The sequence below is a fragment of the Taudactylus pleione genome, unplaced genomic scaffold (assembly GCF_031769625.1).
Source record: "Taudactylus pleione unplaced genomic scaffold, aTauple2 ptg000230l, whole genome shotgun sequence".
NCBI classification, from domain to species: domain Eukaryota; kingdom Metazoa; phylum Chordata; class Amphibia; order Anura; family Myobatrachidae; genus Taudactylus; species Taudactylus pleione.
In genome coordinates, this window is record NW_028284632.1 from 9,014,268 (window position 1) to 9,033,098 (window position 18,831).

The 18,831-nt window shown below is 46.2% G+C and overlaps 1 protein-coding gene across 2 annotated transcripts in view; it reads left to right on the forward strand.

Moving 5' to 3' along the window:
- Positions 1-18,831, forward strand: part of RABGAP1L (RAB GTPase activating protein 1 like) — a 427,010-nt gene that overhangs the window by 98,070 nt on the left and 310,109 nt on the right. For both annotated transcript variants that reach the window (XM_088479336.1, XM_088479337.1), the window contains exons 9-10: positions 146-248; positions 6,606-6,772. In XM_088479336.1, coding sequence (XP_088335462.1) covers positions 146-248; positions 6,606-6,772 — 270 coding nt within the window. The remainder of the gene's footprint in view (positions 1-145; positions 249-6,605; positions 6,773-18,831) is intronic.

Here is an 18,831-nt window from a genome sequence, read left to right on the forward strand (position 1 = left end):
TTCCCCCCGATTGGTTGAATGCAGCGAGAGCAATCTGCATATTTGCTGGCTTTCAGCATGTTGTGTTAGGATAACAAAATGTGTTTTTATTTTTTTTTAGTGGGACTCATTAAATGTGCCATGTTCCTGCTCTGTATCTTCCTAGGAATCCATGGGGAAAAGCAGTGATGAGAAAGCTTATGTGATCACAGGAACGTGGAATCCAAATATACCAGCATTTCAGGCACTCAACGAGGAAACTCCTAAAGGTACGACTTCATGTGACATTAAAGATAAGCCTAACTGAAGCTTGTGTGCAGTGTTCTGCAGGATTAAACTACTGGTAAGTATTTCATGTTTGCTGAGGTTTTCTTCAGGCTTGTCATTGTTTATGCTTACACTTCTGCTACTGGTATAGTTTTGTACAGTGCTCCACAACTGATAACTGCAAAGTTCCATGTTTGGCAGATGAGCAAATATATTGTTGGTCGTGTTCTATTTACTGTAGAACACACATTTGTTGCATTGCTCTTACTTATTATATTGTCAGAAAGGGGCATCAGAAGACTGAGTGATCTCTATGGTTTATGCCAGAGGCACTGACCTATGTCATTTGCTATGAGCAGCCCTGCTAGATCTGTAATACCATAGATTTAAGTTTATAGTTGTGACAAAACCAGCAGTAAAAGCTTATGTGACTGAGGATAATGTTTTGCAATAGGGAATCAGCATGCGGTCCAAGAATACCTCCTTTTAAGGCAAGAGTTATTGGACAAGAATAAATGCGCTGGCCAGTCAAATATGGAGACACGGCTATAGTAGGTGCAACAGTGCTCACTATGTTATTTTGACCAATGAGACAACTGATAAGCGGGATTTAAGCTGGGTACACACCTAACAGATATATCTGCAGATCGACTGATCTGCAGATATATCTAGATGATGGTTGTTCATACACACTGAACAACCATCATCTGGCCACAGGTCCCGCTGGCCGGGGGTCTCATTGCGCCCCCCACCTATGGTCTCTGCAGCAAATGCCCGCTCCGCCTCCTAAAGGCTGCAGCTGGTCAATCAGGCTGCAGCTGTGAGGCTCTGCGAGCAAACTTGCAGTCGAAGGGGTGCCCATGCGCATCCCTCCCACCATCTGAGATGTGCGCTAACCATTGGGTTAGCGGAAATCTCTCTGAATCAGGCCCTTAGTGCAATAACTCATAGAACATGGTTGTGTTGGGAGTATAGCAAAAGCTATAAGCTAAGTATACTAAAGAAGCTATAGCGGAGGGACAGCAGGTGGTGCTGTGACTTAAGTTATCACTGTTTGTAGTTTCTTTTTTTTTATACTATCTTCCAGAATATTGTTGGTAGTCCTCCATGTTACCAATTTTCGCTGTACTGGTCACACTATCTGCCAATCATCCATGTGTGTTTGATGCGTGAACATCAACAGGTTGATCCATTGTTTCTTTAATTTTACCACTAAACTTATTGTTTTGACCGATTCATCCATAGTCATTGGAAACCATTCTTGCTGACATTCTGGCTGCCCCCTCCAAAAAAGGGGAAGCCAGGTCAGCACAGCGGGAGGCGTGGCATAGCATAGGGGGCAGTGAGTAGGGGCAGGGGGGGTGCTGCTTCATGAGTACTTTATCATGGCTCTGCCCCCCACTGTACAATTACGAGATTACCCACATTGTAAAGCGGGGCATGGCTACAATGACGTGATTCAGCACAATCGCACCAACAGCCGCCTGGACAGCCCACTTTACTTGGGAAGCTGGCGACTTAGGGCGGACGCGGATCAGCCTCTGTGATATTTGAATGCATTTCTCTGCAGCCAGGAACAGCACCTGAGATTAGTGAGCGTTCCGGGTGTGTAGGCAAGTATGGCAGGTACATTGTTATGGCCAACTATACAGTCAGGTCCATAAATATTGGGACATTGACAGAATTTTCATATTTTGTCCTCTATTCACCACCACAATAGCTTTGAAATTAAACAAACAAGATGTGCTTTAACTGCAGACTTTCAGATTTAATTTGAGGGTAATTACATCCAAATCAGGTGAACGGTGTAGGAATTACAACGGTTTCTATATGTGCCTCCCACTTTTTAAGGGGCCAAAAGTAATGGGACAAACTGAACAATCCTAAATCTAACTTTCACTTTTAATACTTTGTTGCAAATCCTTTGCAGGCAACTACAGCCTGAAGTCTGGAACGCATAGACATCACCAGACGATGGGTTTCATCCCTGGTGATGGTCTGTCAGGCCTCTACTGCAAATGTCTTCAGTTCCTGCTTGTTCTTGGGGCATTTTCCCTTCAGTTTTGTCTTCATCAAGTGAAATGCATGCTCAATCGGATTCAGGTCAGGGGATTGACTTGGCCATTGCATAACATTCCACTTTTTAGCCTTAAAAAACTCTTTGGTTGCTTTTGCAGTATGCTTCGGGTCATTGTCCATCTGCACTGTGAAGCGCCGTCCAATGGGTTCTGAAACATTTGACTGAATATGAGCATATAATATTGCCCGAAACACTTCAGAATTCATTCTGCTGCTTTTGTCAGCAGTCACATCATCAATAAATACAAGGGAACCAGTTCCATTGGCAGCCATACATGCCCACGCCATGACACTACCACCACCATGCTTCACTGATGAGGTGGTATGTTTTGGATCATGAGCAGTTCCTTTCCTTCTCTTCTCTTCCCATCACTCTGGTACAAGTTGATCTTTGTCTCATCTGTCCATAGGATGTTGTTCCAGAACTGTAATGGCTGTTTTAGATGTTGTTTGGCAAACACTAATCTGGTCTTCCTGTTTTTGTGGCTCACCAATGGTTTACATCTTGTGGTGAACCCTCTATATTCACTCTTGTGAAGTCTTCTCTTGATTGTTGACTTTGACACATATACACTTACCTCCTGGAGAGTGTTCTTGATTTGGCCAACTGTTGTGAAGGGGTTTTTCTTCACCAGGGAAATAATTCTTCTGTCATCCACCACAGTTGTTTTCCGTGGTCTTCTGGGTCTTTTGGTGTTGCTGAGCTCTCCGGTGCATTCTTTCTTTTTAAGAATGTTCCAAACAGTTGATTTGGCCACACCTAATGTTTTTGCAATCTCTCTGATGGGTTTGTTTTGATTTTTCAGCCTAATGATGGCTTGCTTCACTGATAGTGACAGCTCTTTGGATCTCATATTGAGAGTCGACAGCAACTGATTCCAAATGCAAATGTCACACCTAGAATCAACTCCAGACCTTTTACCTGCTTAATTGATAATGAAATAACGAGGGAATAGCCCACACCTGTCCATGAAATAGCTTTTGAGTTGATAGTCCCATTACTTTTGGCCCCTTAAAAAGTGGGAGGCACATATAGAAACCGTTGTAATTCCTACACCGTTCACCTGATTTGGATGTAATTACCCTCAAATTAAATCTGAAAGTCTGCAGTTAAAGCACATCTTGTTTGTTTCATTTCGAAGCCATTGTGGTGGTGAATAGAGGACAAAATATGAAATTCTGTCAATGTCCCAATATTTATGCACCTGACTGTATTTGCTTGACTGCCAGTTGTGTACGTTACAGCTTCTTTGTGTGTCATTTTCTGCTGTGTTGCTCTTGATGGAAATGTGGCACATGTCTGTCACCTCCTTTTCAACTACAATTTCATTATTTACACCAAAAATACTGATCATTGGAGCTTCGTTAATGGATTTAAGTAAGGGGACATTATGGCTTTTTTTTAATTTAATGTTTTACCATTACACGTCATGTATTTTTTTTTTTTTTTTTTACTTAGCCTCTGGTATGAAGCGTAATTATACATCACAATAGGCATCCCTATGGAGGTAGTGGCTGAGGTCCGCTTGCTGCAATCTGGACACAGCTGAAAGGCTCTGCAGACATGGTTGCTGCCTGCCCTTATTCGCCAATTAACTCCCCCATCCGATGATGACTAATCACATCATAAAGAGCAAAGCGTGCTTACACGCCCACCTACTCAATTTTGCAGTACTTACCCGGCTGCACATTCATATAGAAGGCTCAGGCTAACAAAAATTGCACAGCGTAATAAAACTTGTACTGCTCCTCTGCGTTTTCAGTGAAGAAATCTCTACTGTGCCGAGAACTCTTTATTTACCTGCATACTAGTAATAATAAAATACTTCTTCACTGTGTAAAAATCCTAAACAAAGCTCTATCTGTGTGCAGATTGTATGTTCTCTCCTTGTTTGTTTTGGTATCCTCCAACATTTCTCCCACACTCCAAAAACATGCTGGTAGGCCAATTTGCTTCTGACCAAGAAATAACCCCGGTGTATAACCATGTTGTAGGGAATATAAATTGTAAGCTCCACTGGAGCAGGGATTGATGTGAATAATCAAAATTTTCTCTGCAAAGTGCTGCAGAATATGTGTGTACTATATAATTAACTACCATCTGATGAGGAACTGCGCTTATAAAATCAAAACAGCGTCTCTGATACGATAGATACAATAATGATATCAGGAAATGCTATATAAAAATATATACAGTATAAAAATAAACGAGTGTAATAATGTAAAATGAAAGTAATTATACAGATAATAACCACACTGATCAAATGCACCAATGTGTTTTTGGATACGATCCTTTGTCGAGTTGTGGACCACGACACCTAGACAAAGGATTGTATCTGAAACGCGTTGGCATGGTGTGCGGTGACCTCCTCTGCCTACCTGGATCAGGCTTCCATCTGGGGTGTTTTCCTGGCCTTCCTCATCTTCCCGGGCATGAGAAAAGGGTATGGTCTTTTTGTCCTCAATAGCCTTTTCTGATACACCTGATATTGGAATGAGTGAGCAAGTGTTTTAATCTATCAGAGGAGGATTCCTGAGAACTTTCTGAAAGAATTGGGCCTCTTTGTCAGAAGTCAGATAAATATTGTTTTTTACTGCATGTTATGGAGTAACAATGTCCCCTCTCCACGATTTTATTGTCTCTACGTTTTAAGCTAAGTACAGTGCTATTTGGACTTCCTCATTTTTTTTGTACATATTGTTTATTTGTATAAGTTTGGTGACCTAAAGCTCGGTGCACACTAAACGATGTGTGTACCCAGCAATGCGATGGACGACCACATGGGTGACGGGCCGATATATTGGGCGGCCAGTACACATTAGACTTTCCGGTGCCCGATCTGTCAGAACCAGCTGCATTCCGCTGAATGGGGTCGTCCTTTGCATTGTCATATTGAGCTGCATGTAGGGCTGACCCGACGATGCAACTGACAACCAAATGGGAGTGCGCATGGCCCGACATAGTGGGTACACATTAGCCAATTTTGACAATATGTTAGCCCGATCCGCTGATTAAGGGTGAAATATCGTCTGTGTACCCACATTTATAGTTAGGACTGCACATCTCTTTTTTTCAGCTGCACTTTGCAGAGTCTCTGTATGGGTCAGAATGGTGGATATGTAGTCGTGTATCTGTGTCACTGACCTATATAAGTGGAGCGCTGACACAGGGGCTGCCTGTTTTCGGGGTAGCTAATTGTTTTTGGGCTAATGGGGGATGTTGTGGTACCATGTTACACCTGTGCCAAGCCTCATGTGCCATATTAGTGTTCGTTCACCCCTGTGTCCTGTTTATTTGCTATTCAGCTGCTCACTACCACCTAAACAAAATGTATTCAAAACAGGTTTATTGGTTTCTTATGTGCTTGTTCCCAACACACAAGATACTGTAGTTTTCATGCAATAACCTGCACTACAAGTATAATATAGATAGAGTATTGTCAAGCTGAACACATGGAAAATACATTAATATATTTATGAAGCCTGCTTATTCATGTCTTTATAGCCATTTTCCCAGTGCGCGTATGAGAATGAAGCTTAATGTTGCCAGTTATTTAGGTAGTACCGTGTTTCCCCGATAATAAGACACTGTCTTATATTTTTTTGGGGGCAAAAAAACACCATAGGACTTATTTTCGGGGTAGGTCTTTTTTTGCAGGCCCCCTTGTAGAAGTGCCCCGTATGTAGCCCCCCTGTAGCAGTGTCCCTTATGCAGGCTTATTGCAGTGCAAGCCCCCCTGTAATTGATCCCCCACCCACCCGTACAGTACGGTACTTACCTGACTCGCCGCCGTCCGGGATGTCCCTCTCACTTGCGCGCTGACTGGTTCTAACATGATCCAGCATGCGTGGCCGCGCAGGATCCTCAGCGCGTGGGTGACATCGTGACATCACCCGCGCACTGCCTGGCTGGGAACGCTGGCCTCTGAAGCGTTCCCAGCTCAAAATGGGGATTTTGTTAGGTCCTATTTTCGGGGTAGGGCTTATTTTGGACCGGGTTTCATAAGTAAGGGTAGGGCTTATTTTTGGGGTAGGTCTTATTATCGGGGAAACACGGTATGTATTAGTAAAAACAAAAGATAAGAAAAAGCTAACCCGGCATATACTGGTAGGCTATTACTGTCTAAGATTCTGATGGTACGGTGTGTGTACATGTTTGCGGAGGTGAGGACTAGCGCTCACAATCATTTTCTGTTTATTCGTGTTCATACATTATCTCCCCTTCCCTGCCGAACGTTAACTATAACATTTGATCTTACCAATGTGTCCCTTTCACCCAGATAAACGAGTACACGTGACAATAGCTGTAGACATGGTGGTCACAGAGGTGGTAGAGCCGGTGCGCTTCCTACTGGAGACTGTAGTCCGCGTGTATCCCGCAAATGAACGTTTCTGGTATTTCAGCAGGAAAACCTTCACAGAGACTTTCTACTTGAAGCTAAAACAGGTATGTGCATTATGAAAGGGCTGGAAGCGCCTTGTTCACCTCACTGTACGGGAACGCACTGCGTGAGATATTGTCTTTTATTCTCCGCATGGCTTGATGTCATTTTCTTCCTTTTATAAAACACTCTCAAATAGACACAGTTTGCAGCCCCTTATGGGTCCTAATCTGAAAGGAATTTGTGTTACCTAATGAAATCTTCTGTAGGGGTATATCTCATTACACATAGAATGGGGATGCATTATTTATTATATGTTGTTGTACAAAAGTTTTTAGAATAACCAGTGTCCTATTTTACCTCCATAATTCTATACTTTCTGAGATGAATAGAAAACAGAATCTTTCAAATACGCTGTTTGTAGTATTAATGTCAGCTGTATGTTTGTATAAAATCTATCCAACACTGTACAATAGCTGTGTGGTCTTGGAATCCTTTTAGGTAAGACAAAACACACGCATATAGTGAGATATATAATCATGGACGGTATGCAGTCGGGATGCAGACGGTCTAAATCCTGACCGTCGGCATCCCGACTGTCTAATTCCGGTGAGGGTCTAATGAAAGGCGTCGAAATCCCGATAACCTGGGATTAGGTTAGGTTAGGGGCTCCAGGGGATGCATTTGGGGTTAGGCAGTCCCCCGGGAGGGTTAGGGTTAGGCACCCCAGGCAGAGGGGAGGTTAGGGTTAGGCACCCCCTCGAGAGACTTAGGTTTAGGCAGCGGGGAAGAGAGGTTAGGTTTAGGCACTTGGGGGGGAGGTTAGGGTTAGGGGGGGTTAGGTTAGTTTGTACTCACCTTAGCTGCTGTCGGGATCTTTACCTCTGCTAGGCTTCTGCTGACGGTATTTCATGGCCGGCGGTAAATCATACCGATCCCTCATGCACACGCTCATGACATATTTATACATGCACACATATACAGTACACACACGGTTAGCAACACTAATCATGGGGCCTGGTACACCCATCCTCGGGTCCCTGGCAAGTGCAGGCCAGTCACTTGAGTCTGCCAGTCTCCTTGTATACGTCTCCCTGGAGCCAGGTTATACAGCGCACAAATCCTACCAACCCCTTGAGGCTTGAGTTGTTGATTCAGTGCCCATTACAAGTATTTCTACTTCAGGGTCCATAGGGGGTCCACAGGGTCGACCTTGGGGTATAGCTGGATTGGATCCACGAGCACCACACAGTTAAAGCTTTAGCTCCCAGGGTGCACTGGGTCCATCCTCCTAAATACCCTGCCCCCGAGCCACAGGCACCTCAGTTTGAGTTGGTGCCCTGCCGGCGTCTGGTCACCGCTTGCACAGGGGGGCTGCTTAGAAGCCCCTAAGCTTATATTTATTTTTTGAGTTAATAGTTTGTTTTTTACTTTCAAATCATCAGAGCGGCAGCGTCAGACTGTCCAGCGGACGTCCACGCTGCCGATCCTACACCCAGCTGGCGCCGTGACGTCAGTACAGATCTGGGGATCATGGCGGGACACCAGAGTCTGTACTAGCCGGGCTCTGGGGGATACCTGGACGGATCGACGGAGATCAGGTAAGCCGCGCGGGTCGCTGCTGCCGGTGACCTGCGTGTGTATTCTGCAGTCCTTAACCTCCAGTCTCTGGGGACAGACCGGAGGCGCTGGCGGCGGGCTCTCCCTCTTCTGAGACATGGCCCGCACATCCACTAGATCACCAGGGAACTATGGCGGTAAGCGGAAGCCGGCATCCCAGGGGTTAATGACCAGCCAGCGGAGGCAGCCTTCCCTGTTTAGCGGCTCCTCAGCTCAGCGCGCCTTTCCGCTTGGGTCTGGCGACGCTGAGCTGCATTCCTCCTACGGCCACACCTCCAGTGAGTTCTCCGGTGGCCATCTTTCCTAAGGCACATCACTCGGATAGCGCATGGACTGGTCCGCCTGTGTACTTATCCCCTGCTAGGACAGCGTACACAGCACTATAGCCCTCCCAGACACTGAATCTGGGCAGGTTGAATATAGTGGTAAAGGTGCAGTTAGTATTAACTTTTTGCATTATATGTGACTTTTGCTAGTGCTGACTGTCTGTGCTTTATTTCTACTGACTGTCACTCTATACCTATCCCTTTTCTTCTCCTACAGCCCTTACAGGTGTGTGGGAAGATCTCACTTATATAAATTCATGTATTTGTGAGGTCTGTCACATATAGTTGTGTGCTACACGGTGCCATATCTGTGGGCTTGTGTGCTGCATGCTTGTGGGTACGCCAAGAGTAACACTTAGCTTTCCTGTCGTGTTGGTATATATCTGTATATATGTTTTATCATGTCGGATGAGGAAGTTGAGCGCTCTACTGCTCCCACTCTGCTCTCCTGCAGTCGCTGCGCTGCAGGGGTAAGTATGGAGGATTTGTCACAGGATGGGCTGTGTGGGAGGTGCTGTCTGTTACCTGGTCCCTCTAACCCCCCAAATTCGGGACAGGATCCTCCTTGGGCGGTGTTTTCTCAGGTGCTGGCTTCCATCGCGGACCGTCTAGCGGTCCCGACTGCTCTCACCCATAGGGGGTTACCCAAGTCGTCCATCCCCCCTTCTCCGGGTATACCGCAATTATTGCAGTCCCCCCCTGGGCCTCAGACTGTTAATCCATATACGGGGTTACCTTTGTATTTTCAGTCTTCTCCGTTGACGCAGCAGTCCGTCATTCCCTTCCAGGGACTCCCGCAGGCAGGTCAACCACCATGGGTGGATGAATTGTCTAGTTCAGTCCAGAGTTTGGCGACCACATCTTCTGCTTTCAAACTCTGTTAGGGAATGACAAGCCTCAAAAGGCGTCTAAACGCCCTGTTATGTCATCCCAGTCTGCGCAACTATCAGACTCAGATGTGTCCTCGGATGAGTGGGAATTGCCTGAGGATTTTGACTCAGATTCTCATATACGGGAAGTGGTAACTAAATCTTCCTTTAATGTGCCGGCTTTGGTAAGGGCGGTGCAGTCCATTCTTGATATAGAGGATGACTCACCGGCCCTTAGTCCAAGTATCCGAATTTTAAGCAGGCAAAAGTGACTTCGGCTGTTTTTCCTCTTTCTGAAAAGCTGACTGATCATATGGTAGCCGCAGAAACGTTTAGCATCTAGTTATCCGTTTTCTGCAGGTCATTGTAAAAAGTGGGAAACTCAGCCTGCGGTGGATTCTCATGTTACTCGCTTAATCAAGAGTGCTACCTTGCCTATGCCTTCCATTTCATCCCTGAAAGATCCCACAGACCGGAAGGTGGAGACTTGTTTAAAGTCAATTTATTCGCTCTCAGGGGCAGTGGCACGTCCGTCCATGGCCATCTCTTGGGTGGATAAAGCTATTGAGTCCTGGAAGATACTTTTCCTGAGGAAGTTCCGGAGGTTAGGAGAGCTTTAGTGGGACAGATGAGGGATGCCGCTTCCTATATTGGAGAAGCGTCTTTGGATCCCAGTCTTCTGACTTCCAGAGTTTCGGCGGCAGCGGTCTCTGTTCGCCAATCTTTTTGGCTCCGTTCTTGGAGAGCGGATGCAGATTCCAAGAAGGGCCTGGAGGCCTTACCCTTTAATGGGGAGATTTTGTTCGGCCCTGACCTGGACAAAATTGTTGATACCCTAGCGAAGTCTAAGTCTGCATTTCTGCCATCAGCAGCTGCGCCTTCTAAAGCTAGGACCTTGGCCTTTCGGTCCATTCGTACTCAGGGTAAGTCCAAGGGTCAGCCTTTCCCATGGCAGTCGTCAACCAAGACTGCCCCTAAACGAAAGAAGCAGGCCTGGAGCGCTAGACGCCCTGCTTCCTAGCCAGAAGATAAGCCTTCAGCCTGATGGGACTGGCCTCTCTGACGGATCCCAGAGTGGGAGGCCGACTTCTTCAATTCGCCCAGTGCTGGTGCAATACCACCACGGATGCTTGGGTACGAGAAGTGGTCTCTCAGGGGTACGCCCTTTCTTTTCGTCGCAGACCCCCCCAACAGTTCTTCTGCATGAGTCTCAGGACAAGACCAAGGCGTTGCAGGTTCAGGAAGCCGTACAGTCCTTGCTGAATGCAGGGGTCACTGTTCCCGTTCCGCTTTCTCAACACGGGACGGGTTACTACTCTTCTCTGTTTCTGGTTCCGAAACCCAATGGATCTCATCGGCCTGTCCTCAACCTGAAGTCGCTGAAAAAGTTCTTCAGATTGCCCAAATTCAGGATGGAAACTCTGCGTTCCATCATTCTGGCTATGGAACCGGGGGATTATGTGGTCTCCCTGGACATCCAGGACGCCTACCTCCATGTTCCTATAGCCCCTTCACACCAGCGGTATCTGAGGTTTACTATACGCCAGCTTCACTTCCAGTTTCAGGCTCTGCCCTTTGGTCTTTCCATGGCTCCAAGGGTGTTCACCAAAGTTATGGCTGTCATGGCTGCCCATCTGCACAGCCAGGGTATACTGCTTCTGCCGTATCTGGACGACCTCCTATTGCTTTCAGGCTCTCAGGAGGTACTTCTACAACATCTGCAGACAATCACTTGTCTGGAAGCACACAGGTGGTTGATAAACTACAAAAAGTCCTCCCTGATTCCGTCACAAAGGATGGTTCAGCAACGGATCTTTCTGACTCCAGAAAAGATTTCTAACCTACAACTACGAGTCAGCAATTGTCTGAACAGTTCTCAGATGTCAGTTCACTCGGCAATGAGGGTTCTGGTGTCCATGGTGTCGGCCTTCGACATGGTGGAGTATGCCCAGTTTCATTCCAGGCCCCTGCAGGGGCTGATTCTATCCAAATGGAACGGGTTGCCACACCGAATCAGGACTCAGATGCTGGTGTTGTCTCCGGAGGTGCGCCTGTTGCTTGCTTGGTGGCTTCCGAAGTCACATCTCAACAAGGGTCGCCCCTTTTGGATCCCGCACTGGGTTCTTCTCACGACAAATGCCAGTCTCCGGGGTTGGGGTGCAGTGATTGGTCCACTCTCACTGCAGGGCCGTTGGATGGCGGAGGAAGCGGTTCTTCCCATCAACATTCTGGAACTTCGGACTGTGTACAGGGCCTTCCAGTTGTCCTGTCACGCTCTTCTAGGAAAAGCCGCACAGATTCAGTCCGACAATGCCACCACGGTGGCGTACATCAACCATCAGGGGGAAACTCGCAGTCGAGCAGCGATGTCGGAGGTGTCACGCATCCTGGCTTGGGCGGAGTGCCATCTTCCGGCCATCTCGGCAGTCTTCATTCCCAGAGTCTTCGATTGGGAGGTGGACTTCCTCAGCCGTCATGACGTGCATCCTGGGGAATGGTCGCTTCACCCAGAGGTGTTTCAACTACTCGTGGACAAGTGGGGACTGCCGGAGGTGGACCTTATGGCCTCCCGTATCACAACCTACCTCTATACGGGTCCAGGACAAGAGACGCCGGCGCAAGCCTGGTGGATGCAGTGTCAGTGAAATGGACATTTTAACTGGCGTATCTATTTCCTCCTATATCCCTGCTGCCTCGGGTCCTTCGGAAATTCAAACAGGATGGCGGCACACTTCTGCTGGTGGCTCTGGCTTGGCCCAGACGTCCTTGGTACTCCGATCTTCAGAGCCTCTCCATCGACGCTCCTTTCCTTCTGCCTCAACATCGGGACCTGTTGTCTCAGGGGCCCTGCCTTTATCCAGATCTGGGTCGTCTGTCTTTGACGGCTTGGCTCTTGAGACATCCGTCCTAATGTCCCGGGGTTTTTCCAGCTCAGTCATAAGCACGATGCTACAAGCGCACAGGCCTGCTTCCGCCAGGATTTACCACAGAGTGTGGCATTCTTATTATCAAAGGTGTGAGTCCAGAAACTACGATCCTCAAGTGTTTCGTGTTTCTAGGATTTTGGCATTCCTTCAGTCTGGGTTGGACCTAGGCTTTCGCTTAGCTTCTTTGAAACTTCATGTGTCTGCACTATCTGTGTGATTCCAGTGTAGGATCGCTACTCTGCCTGATGTCCACACCTTTTTCCAGGGTGTTCTCAGGATTCAGCCTCCCTTTGTTCCCCCAGTGGCTCCTTGGGATTTGGCAGTGGTGCTTCGGGCCCTACAGGGTCCTCCATTTGAAGCTCTTGAGTCAGTGGAACTCAAGTGGTTGACAGTTAAGACCTTTTCTCCTGGCGATTGCTTCGGCCAGAAGAGTGTCAGAATTAGGCGCGCTTTCTTGCCGTTCTCCTTTTCTGATTTTTCCCCAGGGCAGTGCTTCGCACCCGTCCGGGTTTTCTTCCTAAGGTGATCTCTAAGTTCCACATTAATCAGGAAATAGTTGTGCCGGCATTTCAGTCACCTGATCTCTCGGCTGGTGAGGCTTCCTTAGAGTTGTCCTCGTAGATCGTGATATTTGATTTTTGGGCTGAGGACATCGAAATATGATGTCATTAACTGCAGTCTGCCTGTTGATTAATAACGATGTCTAATAAGTATGTGTGAGCGGGAAACTAGAAACTGGGTCTCCTGCCTCCGTCTCTCACAGCATACAATGACATCCGGTTCTTTGCACTATCCATAACCGTGTGGACAGGAGGTCATGTGATCTGCCAGTATCACATGGTCCCCTGTTGACGCCACGTGATCGGCGTGGTAATACACAAGGATGGGTAAGCCTGAAGTTGAACAACTGTATCTCTTAGATTATTTACTTTATTTTATACTTTTTCATAATGGAAGGTTTGCCTCATTAGTAGGTTTCAACAATGTTATTAGGATTTTTCCTGTTTTCTAATAAATTTATAACGATGGTGCAATTATTTCCTTATGTGGGCTATTAGGGGCCATTTTGACTCTGTATAAATATCCCCAATAACCAAACAGACATCCACCTTTGATAAAGCTGGGGGTTACCCAGCGAAACGCGTCAGGTGTTTACAGCACCCTTCTACATTGGAAGGATACATCTGGATCAGACTTCTTGTACTGTTGTCACTCTTACTTGGAATAGACTCCGCGGACCATACAACTTTATTTGGGCAATCACCAAGGGACAGATGGATTGATACATCAATTTTCAAGTCACCATTTTGACTGTAATGTTTCACAACTCCAAGGGACACTATCAGAGCAACATGCTGCTCTAGAACATTCCGGATCCCTACTATCGTGAGTTGGTTAGAGACTTATCCAATTGGAACATTTAATATTTGACCACTGTTACCCTAAGGAGTCTTAGAAAGTACATCTTTGACATTTTTCCATTTGTATACCTCATTTCAACAGGGGTAGCATCTACAATTGATTCATATTCAAGTTTGATACTGTTTTATATTTTTATTTAATTAGCAATAAATAATCTAATTTTTACTATATATATTGCACTTCATCTGGTTATAATTAACTATTAGTCCTCTTAGCGCTGTATTCATCTATCTTTTGCTTCCTTAGATGTTGTCCGTGCTCTCAAAGTTTATGTGGACCGGACTAGTTCCATTCGGAAGTCTGATTCTTTGTTCGTCCTCTTTTGTTTTCACAAGAGGGGTTGGCCTGCCAATAAACAAACTTTGGCCCGTTGGCTTTGTTTGGTTATTTATGAGGCTTATTCACAGGAGGGTTTACTCTGTTAAGCCTCTTTCCACTTGGTCTGTGGGTTCCTCGTGGGCTGCTGGCCGTGGCGCCTCGGCTGTTCAGCTGTATAAGGCGGCCTACTGGTCTTCCATACAGACTTTTCTAAGGTTCTATGCGTTTGACACCTTCGCCACTCAGGATGCATCCTTCGGGTGCCGGATTCTCCTTTCAGCGCAGGAGCGTCCCCGCCCTTAATTTTACTGCTTTGGGACATCCCCAAGGTCAACCTTGTGGACCCCCTATGGATCCTGAAGTAGAAAACAAGAGATATGGTAAGAACTTACCTTTGTTATCTCTGTTTCTACGAAGTCCATAGCGTCCACAGGACGCCCGCCCTGACACACCTGGCTTCATATGGACTATGTGGCTGGTCACCGGTTTTCCGTCTCCCTTTCTGCGAGTAAGGTTCTTGTGTGTTCCAGTCTTCCTTTTCTCTGTTTTTCCTCCTCCGGCCTTGGCTACTTACCAACTGAGGTGCCTGTGGCTCGGGGGCGGGGTATATAGGAGGCTGGACCCAGTGCATCCTGGGAGCTAAAGCTTTAACTGTGTGATGCCCGTGGATCCAATCCAGCTATGCCCCAAGGTCAACCCTGTGGACCCTATGGATTTAACAAAGGTAAGTTCTTACCATATCTCTTGTTATTTATATGCATTGTATGTGACTTGTGCTATCTCCACTCTTGTGATATACTGTCTTAAAACTTTCTGGCTGTCAGTTATATCTACACCTGCTGCTCTTGTTTAACCCTCAACTACCATGTGTGTAGGTGTTCATTATTACTTCACATTTACCTGTATTTGTGAATGGTGTCACACTGCATTACTAGCCATACTCTGATTGTATACTGCTGGCTGGTTATTGCTATGTCTTCTAAGGGTAAACAGGAGTCTGCGGCCCCTGTGCTGGTTACTTGCAGCGTGCTCGTCCCCTCAGGATTCCGTGCAGGACGGCCTGTGCGCTATTTATGTACCACCTGTCCAGTCCATATTACCAGCTACTGTCCAGGATCCACCTTGGTTGTCCTCCTTATCCCAGGTTATGACACAGCTAGTGGCCTGCTTATCAGCCCCCACACTGCCTCACAGCTATTACAGCCTACTATATCGGCCCCCTATGCATCCTCCTTGGGGGGACGTTTATGCCCACTTATTTCAGAGTATGGCTCAATCGCCTACCGTCTATCAGCAAATGTTAGAGGCGGACAAACCGTTAGCCACCAAAGCACAAAGGCGGATTGTATCATCTTCCCAGTTCACCCAGCTTTCAGATTCTGACGCATCATCTGAGGAGGCAGATGATGCACAAGGTTCTCTCTCCGGGTCGCACTCGGGCGAGGAGAACCGTCATTCAGCAGTGGATGTCCCTCCTTTAGTGAGGGCGGTTAAATCGATCCTGAATAGAGAGGATGATGAGCTGGCCTCTAAGCCTAAAACCCCAATGTTTAAATGTCAAAAGGTGGATAAGGCTGAATTCCCTCAATCAGACCAACTCACTGAGCTCATGGGGGAAGCTTAGGGTACTCCTGACAGATGGTTCCAGGTCCTAAAAAGACTAGTTTTTTATTCCCCTCTCCCTACTAGTGAGTGTACTTCCTACTATTTTTTCGCATGTGGCAGGCTTAGTCAGAAGCTCTACATTACCATCTACATCCTCCCTTAAGGATGCCATGGATAGGAAACTTAACTTACTCTACTTACTTTCTGTCACTATCACTAGGCCAGCTATGGCCACGGCCTGGGTGACTAAGGCTATCGGAGGATGGGCAGAGGCACTGGAAGAGAGCCTGCCAGCAGTCTTGGGCGGCCAGACGTCCATCTTCCAAATCTAACGACAAACCCTCCGCCTGATGAGGTGAGCCTCCTCCTGGGGGGATCCCAGGGTGGGAGGCCGACTTCTCCGAAAATTGAAGAAGTGGTCTCTCAGGGGTATGCCCTCACCTTCCTGAGGCGTCCTCCCCAGCAATTTTTTTGTACAGGTCCCCCATCAGACCATGTCAAGGCCCTGGCCCTCCAGGAGGCCATTCACTGCCTGCTGCGTTCAGGAGTGATAATACCGGTTCCTTAGGAACTGGTTTTTATTCTACTCTTTTTGATTCAGAAGCCGATTGGGTCCTTATCGGCCTATTCTGAATCTCAAATCCCTCAACAAATTTATAAGAGTGCCGATGTTCCGCATTGGCAACTTTGCGGTCAATTGTCTTATCATTGGAGCCTGAGGATTTCATGGTTTCTCTGAACATTCGGGTTGCATACCTGCATGTGCCTATTACTCCAACCCAACAACAGTGTCTACGGTTTGCTGTCTTGCAGCAACATTACCAGTTTCGGGTGCTGCCTTTTGGTCTGTAAACAGCCCCTCGGGTCTTTACCAAAATAATGGCAGTTATGGCGGCCCACTTCAGGCGCCAGGGAGTCAGATACCTGCTATATCTAGACGACCTCTTAAACTTGCCACATTCACCGGTTGTGTTACAACGCTGTTTCCAGGTGACCGTGGACTGCCTGCAGACACACGGCTGGCTCATCAATTGGAAAAAGTCCTCCCTCTCTCCAACACAGCGGATGGTACATCTGGGGCACTCCTGGATTCTCGAATACAAAAGATCTTTCTGCCAGCGGACAAAATTTTGGCACTGTACTTGCGTGTTCGCAACTAGCTCCACAATCGGAGGTTATCCATTCACTCAGCAATGCAGGTCCTGGTGTCCATGGTATCCACTTTCGATATGGTGGAATATGCCCTGTTCTAATCCAGGCCCCTTCAACAACTGATTCTCTCCCGCTAGAACGGGCAGTATCTTCTGATCTGGTCCCAGACGATCCTCCTCTCTCCGGAGGTTCGGCTTTCCCTTTCATGGTGGCTACAGTCGTCCCATCTGCATTCCAAAATGGGAACTTCTCATTACAGATGCCAGCCTTTGCGGAGGGGGCGTGGTAACCGGTCATCATACTTTTCAGGGACGGTCCATAGGATCCACAGGGCACCCACCCTGGAGCACCTGGCCTCATTGGGTATTTTTTCTCTTTATCACTGATTTCTTTATCTTTTTGGAGAGTTTCTTGAGTGTACTGTTCTTCCTTCTCCTCTTTCCTGCTCCTGCCTTGGGCTTGTTTACAAAACTGTCTGCCTGTGGCTGGGGGTGGGGTAAATGTGGTGGAGGACCGTTGCGTCCTGGGAGCTAAAGCTTTGACTGTTTGGTGCCCGGATCTCTCCAACCACACACCCCATGGTATCCCTGTGGATCCTATGGACCGTAGAAATAGAGTTAACAAAGGTAGGTCTGCCATTACTCTAATTTTTGACCAGTATTTTTGCTAATTTTGAGAGAAAATTATCGAAAATCTTCTATTGCAGTAGACTGTAATATATGCAACTGGATATTGCTGTGATGTTCAGCTGCACATTACTATGAAGTAAAATCCCTCCTCAGAGTTATAGAGCTTTGCAGAAGTTGGTCACGTTTGTCTATTGTGACCAAATAATCTGATGATCTAACGAATGGTTCTGTCACTGATTTCTCCATATGCAGAGCAATCACATTTGTAAAAGAAACCAAGCATCTCTTATGTGCAGACCTGACAATTCCTTCTCTCCCTCTCCCCTCTAAACTTTGGTTTGTCAAAGACGCTGATAATGCTCAACTTTGACAGATGGATTTAAAGTGGCATCTGTAATAAATAATAAACCAGGCTGGTTTAGTACATATGACTATTACTCTTTTAAAACCATCGATCAAAGTTACCGATCATCGTCCACTTTGAAAAAATTTATTTAGTAAATCTATCTGTCGGTCTGTCAGAAAGATCAATACAGCTAACTGTCTCTGCATATCATTTTTGTGATGCGTGTTTATATTGTAAACCTTGGTATACTCTCGGTAAACCATTTATTCTGTTCAGACTGAATGGATATATCTTCCAGCGTAAAGGCCACACTTAGTGATGCTATATCACTTTTTCAGTTCTAAAAGGTTAAAACTCTTTTAATCAAAGTAAAATCCATGATTTGTTATTTATTTAAACAATAGAGGCCTCGCAGCCTATATGGGATTTGTTTGTGTATGTGCAATATATCGTTTGGAACTTTGGGCTAATTTTTACAGTGAATTATAGGAAAACTTACATAAAAATTCTATTTTCCCACACTTACTCTGGAATTTTACATATTCCCCCTTATCTTTCCTATCAATAATGAGGTGTCAGAATGTCAGCAATGTTAAGTGGTGATTCTGTGGACAAGATGCTGGAAAGAATGTTCTGTACAAATAATACGGTTTAGTTACAGTACCCTCGTATTTCTTTTAGAACTGTACATTTTACTAATATCCAGCATAAAAAATAAAAAGATTCTCATAGGGGCCCATATAACCTTTTGATTGTATTTTTCCTGCATTCATTTAATTTGTAGACATAGCGTTATGTGGTATATAAGGCTTGCAGCTGCTGTGGTCAGTAATTGAAGAGTAATAAGTACTCTGCAGCAACCAGGCTCTCTCGTCATGTGATGAACGTGTAAAGAGCAATATAATTAGAA